The sequence below is a fragment of the Xenopus laevis genome, chromosome 3S, assembly GCF_017654675.1.
Source record: "Xenopus laevis strain J_2021 chromosome 3S, Xenopus_laevis_v10.1, whole genome shotgun sequence".
NCBI classification, from domain to species: domain Eukaryota; kingdom Metazoa; phylum Chordata; class Amphibia; order Anura; family Pipidae; genus Xenopus; species Xenopus laevis.
Window position 1 is genome coordinate 126,469,486 of NC_054376.1, and position 11,584 is coordinate 126,481,069.

Here is an 11,584-nt window from a genome sequence, read left to right on the forward strand (position 1 = left end):
ACATCACGTGAATTACATATATAGAATATATGGAGTAACAAACATCACAATCAATACAGCTACAAAGAGGTGAGGAAGGCCCTATGCATAGGCATACAGTCTAAAGGGAAGGGAGTAATACACAAGGTGTGGGAGTGGGCAAGATCGAAGTAAGTGGGTGAGAAATGTGGTGTTGTATGTGGTGTTGCGTTCGGTAGTTAAGCAGAGTGAGGGTAGGCTTCTCGAAAGAAGTGCGTTTTCAGAGATTTTTTGAAAGCAGAAAGGTTGGGAGAAAGTCGGACAGACCGTGGGAGAGAATTCCAGAGGAGGGGAGCAGCCCTTGCAAAGTCTTGAATGTGAGCATGTGAGGAGGTAATGAGAGAAGAGTTGAGTAGCAGGTCAGTAGAGGAGCGTAATAAGCGAGTGGGTGAGTATATAGAGATGAGTTCAGAGATGTAGGGTGGGGCAGAGTTATGAAGTGCTTTGAAAGTCAGTGTCATTAATTTGAATTTGATTCTGAAAGGTAATGAGTAGTCAATGAAGTTGTCTGGAGAAAGAAAGAGGCTGCTCTGATGTTCTTCTGCTTAGGAAAACAATTAGAAACCTTTCTCACATCTTTCCTAAGCAGAAGAACATCAGAGCAGCCTCTTTCTTTCTCCTGACAACTTCCTTGACTACTTGGTGGTCAGACTGGTGGGAAACTGACCAGCAGGTGGCGCTGTTGTAACAAAATTCATTCATATTAACAGTACAGGTATCTCTTAATATCTTGGAATCAAAACAAAATAAATAAGGAATGTAAATGACAAAAGTGCTTAGAATAGTCCCCTCATTAATTTTATATTCACTTGTGTTAAAGGTTTACTTATCCTTTAAAAATCTGAAGTATTTGGATAAAATGAAGTCTATGGGAGACGGCCTTTCCGTAATTCAGAGCTTTCTGGATAAAAGGTTTCCTGATAACAGGTCCCATACCTGTATATAACTATAAATGCTATAAGCTTGTGGCAGCAACTGCAGGTCGCATCACTTATATCCAACATATGAAGAGAGGTTGGTAAGACCATGTACGAGGCTCAGTGCAAAGTATAGGGATTATAGAGCCAATAACATACACTGACCATCGTGTACGTTGTGTTTGTTTTGGGCAGATAAGAAGTCGGCCGTGTCGTTGCCTCTCCAGTGTCCCCTGTGCCACAAGTATCTGCAGAAAGATGAATTGTCACGGCACCTGCAGCAAGAGATGCATCGTCTGACCCAGCAAGCACACAGGTATGGCCACCTAGTTGTATCCAGGGACTGGCATACAGTCATTATAAAATGTAATCATTTAAGGCTCGGAAAGGTATATCCATAGTTGGACAATGCAAGGGCTAACAGTGCCCCAATGCACTTGAATGGCAGTAAATAGACTCAGGAAATTCAAATACTGGCTCAGCTGCCCAACACGAAACCCAAGGTTGGTCATTACCCAACATACTATTTTGCTTGTCAGCTCAAAACCACTTGTTAAACAGGAAACACACAGACTCAACTTCTCTTGTATTAACATGGATTTCTTGCCAAGCGCATACTCCAAAAGGAGACTCATTAACCAGCTCTCCTGCCCATAGGTACCACATAGAGGTACCCATCTGTAGGAAATACACTAACTCATTTACCTGCTTAATAGGAAATAAACTGATTTACCTGCTTAACAGGAAATAAACTGATTTACCTGCTTAATAGGAAATAAGCTTAATAGGAAATAAACTGATTTACCTGCTTAATAGGAAATAAACTGATTTACCTGCTTAACAGGAAATAAACTGATTTACCTGCTTAATAGGAAATAAACTGATTTACCTGCTTAATAGGAAATAAACTGATTTACCTGCTTAATAGGAAATAAACTGATTTACCTGCTTAATAGGAAATAAACTGATTTACCTGCTTAATAGGAAATAAACTGATTTACCTGCTTAATAGGAAATAAACTGATTTACCTGCTTAATAGGAAATAAACTGATTTACCTGCTTAATAGGAAATACACTGATTTACCTGCTTAATAGGAAATACACTGATTTACCTGCTTAATAGGAAATAAACTGATTTACCTGCTTAACAGGAAATACACTGACTGATTTAACTGCTTAATAGGAAATAAACTGATTTACCTGCTTAACAGGAAATACACTGACTGATTTAACTGCTTAATAGGAAATAAACTGATTTAACTGCTTAATAGGAAATAAACTGATTTACCTGCTTAACAGGAAATACACTGACTGATTTAACTGCTTAATAGGAAATAAACTGATTTAACTGCTTAATAGGAAATAAACTGATTTACCTGCTTAACAGGGAATACACTAACTGATTTACCTGCTTTATAGGATATAAATTGATTTTTCTGCTTAACAGGAAATACACTGACTGATTTACCTGCTTAAAGGGATTCTGTCAGGATTTTTATGATGTACAGCATGTTTTTCTAAATCACACTGTCACTGCAAATAATTCACTCTACAATATAAAATACAATTCCTAACCCAACAAGTGTATTTGTTTTTAGTTGTAATATTGGTGTGTAGGTGCATCTCGGGTCATTGTGCCTGGTCATGTGCTTTCAGAAAGAGCCAGCACTTTAGGATGGAACTGCTTTCTGGCAGGCTGTTGTTTCTCCTACTCAATGTAACTGAATGTAACTCAGTGGGACCTGGATTTTACTATTGAGTGTTGTTCTTAGATCTACCAGGCAGCTGTTATCTTGTGTTAGGGAGCTGTTATCTGGTTACCTTCCCATTGTTCTGTTCAGGGCCGGAACTAGGGGTAGGCAGAGTAGGCACGTGCCTAGGGCGCAAAGCTGGGAGGGCGCCAGGCACGTACCTCCTCTGTCGCCTACCCCAAGTCCGGTTCCCTTCTCTGGCCGACTCAATGTCGTTTTCGCGATTTGTGCGCTTCTGCGCATGCGCAGACGCGCAAATTTGCACATGCGCAGAAGTGCAAATTCGCGCATGCACAGAAACGCAAATTCGCGCATGTGCACGCGCGCACTAAATAGGCGCTGCGACTGCCAGGCCTGCCTAGGGCGCCTGCCCAGCATGGCCCGGCACTGGTTCTGTTGTTAGGCTGCAGGGGGGGAAAGGGAGGGGGGAGATATCACTCCAACTTGCAGAACAGCAGTAAAGAGTGACTGAAGTGTATCAGAGCACAAGTCACATGACTTGGGGCAGCTGGGAAACTGACAATATGTTTAGCCTCATGTCAGATTTCAAAATTAAATATAAAAAAAATCTATTTGCTCTTTTGAGAAACTGATTTCAGTGCAAAATTCTGCTGGAGCAGCACTATTCACTGATGTGTTTTGAAAAAAAACATTTTTTCCCATGACAGTATCCCTTTAATAGGAAATAAACTGATTTACCTTCTTAACAGGAAATACACTGACTGATTTACCTGCATAAGAGGAAATAAACTGATTTACCTGCTTAAACGATTACATATAGACTCGGCTGTCTAATAGGCAATACAAATACAATGTTTCTCCTGTTTAATAAGCAAAACACATAAAAACTCTGTTGTATAATAAAAAAAAAAAAAAATCACAAGTCCAACAGAAAACACTCAGGAGCAAAATACAAAACAATTGGCAAAAACATTATACCTGGGATAGGAGAATATGATTGTATGATGGGGACAATGGATTTCGGGGACCGGGTCACTCTATGGGTGCACTTTCCACTGCTGTAATTTCCTGTATATATTTCTATTACTTATAGAATATTACATAATGCCCAGTAAATGCACAATATAAGATGTTTCTTTTGTTACAGTGAATCAGACAGCTCATCAGAGGCCACTCAGAACCTCATACAGGTAAATGCAATGCTACAATATATAGACCAGCATTAAATCAGAGGGATCCTAAATTCTTTGCAAAGTCCCTGGAAATTATCAATGCAAATCATTTTTGTTGTTTTACATCGTTCATTAGACAGTTTTCGCACTGCCAATTGCAGTTTTCTCAAGTCCTGCTTGAGGGTGGCAAGTATTTTTGTATATTTTTGACACAGGACACAGTCTTAGGTCAGTGATTTGCAAACTGCCCCCCTTTGGCTGCCTGAAGCATTGGTTGGGTGCCCAGGTGAGGGTGAGATTTGGGGAGAATCCTCAAGATGCTTCTGGGAGCAAAGGTTGAAGGTCGATATGAGTGAAATTAGGGGTGTATACTAAATTGCTGGGACTAATGCTGAATAGCTGATATAACAATGTTTATACTATATAGAGTATGTTATATAGTTTCTTGTTAGTTAAGGGGGTGCCTGGCAAAATATTGATCATTAAGAGAGCTAAATCTCCTCCAGTGTGGGTGTCACATTGTCCGAATGTACTGTATGTGAACGGATGAGAAGACAACTAGTCTAGGTGGTTTATGTCTTTGGAGGTGCCCAAAAATACAAGGAAGTAACACAGGGTTAGTCATCTTCCAGTTTGCTAAGCAATGAGTCACTTCTTCCCCCTCTTACTGCATGCAATGAATAGTGAGTCCCATATGATAGTCCCATAGTGACTATGTTACTATAAGTCGATCCAGGGACTCGTCCATTTTGGAGTCAGGAAGGATTTTTTTCCCCTCTGAGGCAAATTGGAGAGACTTCAAATGGGGTTTTTTGCCTTCCTCTGGATCAACTGGCAGTTAGGCAGGTTAAAAGGTTGAACTTGATGGACGTGTGTCTTCTTTCAACCTACCTTACTATTTTACCAATGCTTCCCACCTACACTATGCTTTAGGCTGCTCTCCTAAAATCTAACCCTATCCTTATGGTTCCTTCCTTTTACTGTAGTCTCCAAAGCAAGCAGAAGATTCGGCCAGCGAGTCCCCACTGGCAAGCTCTGAGGATGGTCAGAAACTGGACAGGCAACAGGTAATTTAGACATGTCAGACACAGTGTCGGACTGGCCCATTGGGATATCAAGAAAACTCCCGATGGGTCCAAGTGTCAGTGGGCCCTTATGCTTCTAAATATTTGGCCTATTTCATGGTCATTCCCTATTTCTTTATGGGAAGAAAATACTTCATAATGGAAGAATAGAGTAAGTAGATATGAAAGACTAGGAGAATGAAGAGGTTGAATGAGGAGAGGAGGAATAATAGTTTGGAAAGTGGTCCCACATTCTAAGGTTTTCTGGTGGGCCCCTGGCATCCCAGTCAGGTCAGACAATCAGAGAAAAAACATGTACCACCAACTTGAGAAATACAATCTTAAAGCTTAAAGAATAAGTACACCTTTAGAATAAGTGAATGTAACATTGATAAGGGGGCTATTCTTAGTACTTTTGTACATTCATTGTTTATTTTCTTTTAATTCCAAGATATTAAGGGATACATGTACTGTTAATATGAATGAATTTTGTTACAACAGCGCCACCTGCTGGTCAGTTTCCCACCAGTCTGACCACCAAGTAGTCAAGGAAGTTGTCAGGAGAAAGAAAGAGGCTGATGTTCTTCTGCTTACGAAAGATGTGAGAAAGGTTTCTAATTCTTTTCCTAAGCAGAAGAACATCAGAGCAGCCTCTTTCTTTCTCCTGACAACTTCCTTGACTACTTGTTGGTCAGACTGGTGGGAAACTGACCAGCAGGTGGCGCTGTTGTAACAAAATTCATTTGTATTAACAGTACATGTATCCCTTAATATCGTGGAATTAAAAGAAAATAAATAATGAATGTAAATTACAAAAGTACTTAGAATAGCACCCTCATCAAATTTAGATTCACTTATTTTAAAGGTGTACTTATTCTTTAAATGTTATTCTTCCCACTGCTTCACGTCCATGCCCTGATGTTCTCAATAGGGACCAACCTCTCTAGTATCATTTGGTCTACAAGATTGGCTTCAGTTGAAAGAACTATCTCATTTCCCCACCATCTACAGAGCTTATTGGTTGGAGGGATAGTTCTTTACTGATAACTCACAGGTAGAAATTAATCTGATGATCTTTCTTCTTTAGATTTACCAGCAGATTAAGTGGAACCGCGAGGAACGCCTGGGAGGTAAAGACCGTTGATCACACTTATTCCAATCAGTCATTCTGCTTTCCTTTGTTTTCCTGATATACCACTGCTATACCATTGTTCTCTCTTACAGCACGAGCAGGAAGGTGTAAGAAGGTCCGAGTCACCAATGGGGAGGTTAGTCTTTTATCTCCTTTAAAGCTGTGTATAAAATACATAATTCTTAGTGCACTGGCATTGTGAGCAATTGTGAACAATCAACTGGTAATAACTCCAATCACCCGCTATATCGGTGCTCTTAACCTTTAAGCTTGGTTTCTCAATCCCCCCACATTTCTTTGTACCTTTCTATTTTTCAATATAAAAACATTTCAAATCCTTTATTTTACTTTTTTTTTTGCACTTCAAGCTAATTATGAAGGGTTGAGGACATTATGTTTCTCTTTGGTCGAACTTTACTCTTGATAGCTCGGGCTCTACAGAAGATTCTCAGTCATCCAGCTCATGGTTTATCTGTCAAAATAAGTCAAACCAACTGGACTTGCTGTGTTTTTTCACCAGTCATCCAACTGGCTTTTCTCAATTCAGAATAACTAACAATTCAGTTATTCTGAATTGAGAAAGCCAGTTGAATGACTGGTGAAACGCCTTCAAGAATATAACACAGCAAGTCCAGTTGATTTGACTTCTTGATTTCTATAGATATAACACAAGGCATTGAGTTGGCCTGGAACTTTCTTTCATCAGGTATGAGAACTGAGGGAAAACATTGATGAGCACAATGGAAAATAGTTGCGTTGCGAAAATTCGTAGAGAAATTATTATTTTTTGGAGCATGATACTTTACAACTTACTAGCTCTTGAGCTACTACTAGCACAGGGATCACCAAGTTTTTGAACCTGTGAGCAACATTCAGAAGTAAAATGAGTTGGGGAGCAATGCTAGCATGAAAAATGTTCTCCAGGTGCCAAATAAGTGCTGTGATTGACCATTTTGTAGCCCCTATGTGGTTGTCAACCTACATTGAGGCTTTGTTTGGCAGTGTGCCTGGTTTTTATACAACCAAAACTTGCCTCCAAACCTGGAATTCAAAAATAAGCTCCTGCTTTGAGGCCACTAGGAGCAACATCCAAGCGGTTGGAGAGCAACATGTTGCTAACAAGCTACTGGTTGGGGATCACTGTAGTGGCATCAAAGCAGGTACTTTTTTTTTAATTCCTGGCTTGGAGGCAAGTTTTGGTTGTATAAGAACCAGGTGTCCTGCTAAACAGAACCTCCTGTAGTCTGCCAGTCCATATAGAGGCTACCAAACAGCCAATCACAGCCCTTATTTGACATCCTCATTGACTTTTTCATACGTGTGTTGCTCTCCAACTCTTTTTTAAATTTAAATGTGGCTCAGGAGTAAAAAAGTTTGGGGACCCCTGCTGTCGAGAATGAAGGTGTTCAAATATCTCTTCAGCTTAGCGCAACTGTTTGAACTGTCTTGCCCTTAGATGGAAGGATCACCATCTGTAAGGAATGGCGATGCTTCTGATGGGAACCACTGGGAAGAAGAAATAAGGAGGTCAGAGAAAGCCATGAATGTTGAGACAGGTGCGTGGATCAAAATATATTCATGTATTTCCATGTCTGAGCTTATATGAGTATAGAAAAGCTATAAAAAAATTTTCAGGGATCAGTCATTAATAAAGAGTAATCTTTGATAAGACATTTGATTACTATGGAAACTGAACGTGGAGGACATGGATGGACTCTCCATCTGTGGTTTAATAAGAATTGAGTGTCCTCTAATTCAGCAACCAATGAGCAGTTAGCCATGGAACATATCTTCCTCTCTTTGATAGAATGCCGAGGGTCCCCTGCAAGCAGCTGTCCCACCCATAGTGAAGAATCAGATATAGAAGAGGGCTCATCCTGCACAACATCTAAGTATGTATGGTCCCCAAAATATAATGGATATGTGTGCATTGTGTGCATATATATATATATGTGTGTGTTTGTGCTGATGGTCTTTCTTGTAATTAGTGAGAAATGCCTGAAGACTCTGAGAAACAAAATCCAGGAACTGACAGAGAAACTAAAAAACACTCACACGTGCCACATTTGCTTGGTGAGTACACACTTGCCCATACTGATAACTGCATGTACTCTTTATTGTGAGAGCACCCTCTCCCAGCTTCCAGGTGAGTACACACTTAACATGGTTACAACTTATGACAAAAAGGGACCTACTGTTGTCACTGCATCACATCCTGACTCTTGTTTTTTACACAGCAAATGTTAAAAATAATGATACTCTTTATCAAATCTTCTATTAGACTGTGGCCTTCCAAGCTTAGCCAGCCAATCTCTAGGCCCATTGCCCAAAAGTTTTTGGGAATTTAACATAGTCCTATGGTTAAACTTGCAAATACAGCTTCACCTTTTCCAGCAACCTTTACCCAAAAAACATTTTGTACCCTTCACTTCTAGGACTAAAGATCGACATAGATGTTACAATTACGATCTTTCTTGGAAAGATGTTTCCCAGAAAGATCGTTCATTTCAATACACACGTGTAGAGCTGAATCGTTAGATATACAGGTAGAAACGATAGAATTCTACTGTTATCTGACGATTCAGCACTAACAATGGTCGATGTTTGGGTGCCTTCAAAATCAAAAATTTTTTATCCAAGTCTTCTGCCTATATTGGTCGGCTCTTTTCCCACCATACACTCATCGAATAATGACAAAAATTTGTTTCAGACAATATTATCTGTGCGTCTATGGCCACCTTTAAGCATCCTGGACTTGGAGAACGTTTTTTAAAACATTTGCTGCAGGTCAAAATTCTCTAGAACTCCATTACAGCCACCAACATTGTCTTTGCTAGGCCTCCTCACTTCTGGCTGCTTTAACACCAGAAATATTGGGACACATGGACCAACTCTAGTATCTCCAGCATGGCTTCTCCATCTGGCTAAAGCACCATCCAGGACCTCATTTACAACTTTTGGCCTCTTTCGTCCTCTGGCGCTCTTTAATCTGCTACCGACAGTGGTCCCCAACCAGTAGCTCATGAGCAACATGTTGCTTGCCAACCTCTTGGATGTTGCACCCAGTGGCCTCAAAACAGGAGCTTATTATTTAATTCTTGGCTCGGAGGCAAGTTTTGTTTGCATGAAAACCATGAGTACAACCAAAAGCCTCATGTACACGTCCATTCCACATAGGGGCTACAAATTAGCCAATACAGGCCTTATTTGCACCCCAGAAAGTTTTTTCATGCTTGCATTGCTCCCCAATTTTTTTTTTACATTTGAATGTGGCTCATAGGTAAACAAAAAACGTTGGGGAGTCCCTGCTTTGAGACATCATGTCTACAAAAATCTTCTTCTCTGAAGGCATTTTAAGAGCCTTCTCTGCTCCTTGCAATTCCCCACAGTTAGCAACAACCTCAGCTGCTGGCCTTTTCTCTGTGCTCATTTTGCTTTAAGATAGCTCTTGTAGCCTCCTGCTAAACACACAGAAAAGCAGTAACAGCCACTATGTAATCTATAGTTCACCACCAGAGATAAACTTCTCTCAGCCAAGTCACAGAGCCAGGTTCCAAGTCATCCTCACTGACCGTGATTACATTATGGCCTTGCTCCAGTAATCTCACAATTTGCACACAGGCACCAACATCAACTCCATCACTAGCCACTATTATATGCACGTTCAACTATTTTAAAAGTAGTAGCCCTTTACATACTTCCCACCTAATCATCTGGCCAGGAATCAACACTGAGAGGATCTCTTACACACCAGAAAACCATGTAAGTCTGTACCCTTACTGGGCACAAAACACAGTCATACTGATGAGTATTTACCTTCCTCTGGATCGGCCAGGAGTTTACATTAGACTCAAATCTGAGTGAGTGTATCTTGTGTAATTAGCTCAAGAACACCCATGATATGTCTTCTGCTAACCCATATTTTTCTTGCAGGACTCATACAACATTCCCGTTGCCTCCATTCAGTGTTGGCACATTCACTGTGAGGCCTGTTGGCTTCGAGCGCTGGTAACTATTCCCTCTATCACCCAACTTCTGTTCCCTTACATACCCCCTGTCACCCGTCTGTTGTCCATCCTTCTCTATTAGCTTTAAATGTCCCGTTACTCTCATCAGTAACTATTTATATTATTGTCCAACATTTCTTCTGTAGCCTTATCTGCCCTCATATAAACAGTTCCTCAAATGCTATTCCTGAAACACTCACTACAGACATCCTCATATAGCAACTTTTGGATTTCCACCCGCCCCATGTCTACATCAGTTTCTGAAGGTATAGGAAAATAGTATGTCAAGGAAACTCCCAAAGTTCTGACTTTACTTTATTTGGTCTTTAGGGAACGAAGAAGCTTTGTCCTCAGTGCAACACTATAACCTCACCATGTGACCTACGCAGAGTGTACCTGTGACCTGAAAAGATCTGATTTTGTGGCTGTCTCACATGCCACCCAGTTTCATTAATAATATACAGAAGAACTATGGGTGGAGGACAACCAGCGTATTTCATAGCTCTCCCATTGTGGAATGTTACTGGCGTGACACCCCAAAGAGCTACCTTAACAACATTGCTAGAAGTAGCACCCCCTGCAGAGAACCTCTATATATTACAGCCTGCAAAGGGAGTTCATGGTTTCTTCTCCCTCAAGGGAATCCTTGACTTTGTAGACCTAAAGTACTTTCTTGGCTGCAAAAAGAGCATTTTGGCTCACTCGTTCTGTATTTTTGTCTCTCATAAGAAGATAGTCAGTTAAGGGTGTCTGACTATCAAGAATATATTTGGCTACAACTCCCTTCCAAAAGGACAGTTATTTATACAGGGATAAAAACAATATTTTCTTGCCAACGTCAAGGTTTTTCCAGGGGAGATCATGTGAGATTTGACTAAGGACTCATACTTTGGGCTGCCAAACTAAGAACTAAATCTCGTACCACCTTCCTCAGCTATCAACATGCAATGGAGCACCATCTTATCCATACAGTACTATATAAAATGGTGCCTGGAAAATGTACTACAATAGGTGAAAATTGAATGAAGGGTTATTCTTACTTATTTTGGGCAATTGTTTTTTGGTTTCTTGTAAAGTATTACCTTAAGTATTACCTTAAACAAAGAAGTTATTAACACACATTTTCTACAGCAGCCTTTATTAAATGATGTCTTCTTGAAATATAACTCTACTGTGGTTTGAATTGTTGCACTGGGATTTTTTTTTCAGTTGAAATGTGATTATATGTGGTTGTGTTGATTCGGATAATTTCGATTAAAAAATTGTTTCTGATAACTGTGCATTTTATTTCCAAGCAGGAAACTAGACTAGGTCAGCCATTGTCATCTCTATCTGGTGGACAAGAGCAACTGGTCAGGGACTATTTTGGTGGCTGTAGTCAAAGACTTCCTTAGTGTGAATCACCCTGAGATGAATCTCCCTGTGATACTTCCATAGATCTTCTTTAGTCCCGTAAACAACATATAGTACAGGAGATCAGCTTTAAATATTATAACACATTATCGGGCACAAACCAACATGCACACACAAAACATGTAGTAGAAAATGTGGTATTCCAGGC

At 40.2% G+C, this 11,584-nt stretch overlaps 1 protein-coding gene across 2 annotated transcripts in view; it reads left to right on the forward strand.

Moving 5' to 3' along the window:
- The window catches only part of XB22041735.S (provisional ortholog of ring finger protein 220 S homeolog), a 28,675-nt gene extending 17,380 nt beyond the window's left edge, over window positions 1–11,295 (forward strand). For both annotated transcript variants that reach the window (XM_018239665.2, XM_018239664.2), the window contains exons 3-12: window positions 1,131–1,251; window positions 3,796–3,838; window positions 4,807–4,887; window positions 5,972–6,014; window positions 6,109–6,152; window positions 7,473–7,572; window positions 7,824–7,908; window positions 8,005–8,089; window positions 9,950–10,024; window positions 10,354–11,295. In XM_018239665.2, coding sequence (XP_018095154.1) covers window positions 1,131–1,251; window positions 3,796–3,838; window positions 4,807–4,887; window positions 5,972–6,014; window positions 6,109–6,152; window positions 7,473–7,572; window positions 7,824–7,908; window positions 8,005–8,089; window positions 9,950–10,024; window positions 10,354–10,425 — 749 coding nt within the window. In that variant the 3' untranslated portion in view covers window positions 10,426–11,295. The remainder of the gene's footprint in view (window positions 1–1,130; window positions 1,252–3,795; window positions 3,839–4,806; window positions 4,888–5,971; window positions 6,015–6,108; window positions 6,153–7,472; window positions 7,573–7,823; window positions 7,909–8,004; window positions 8,090–9,949; window positions 10,025–10,353) is intronic.
- Window positions 11,296–11,584: the final 289 nt, after the last annotated feature.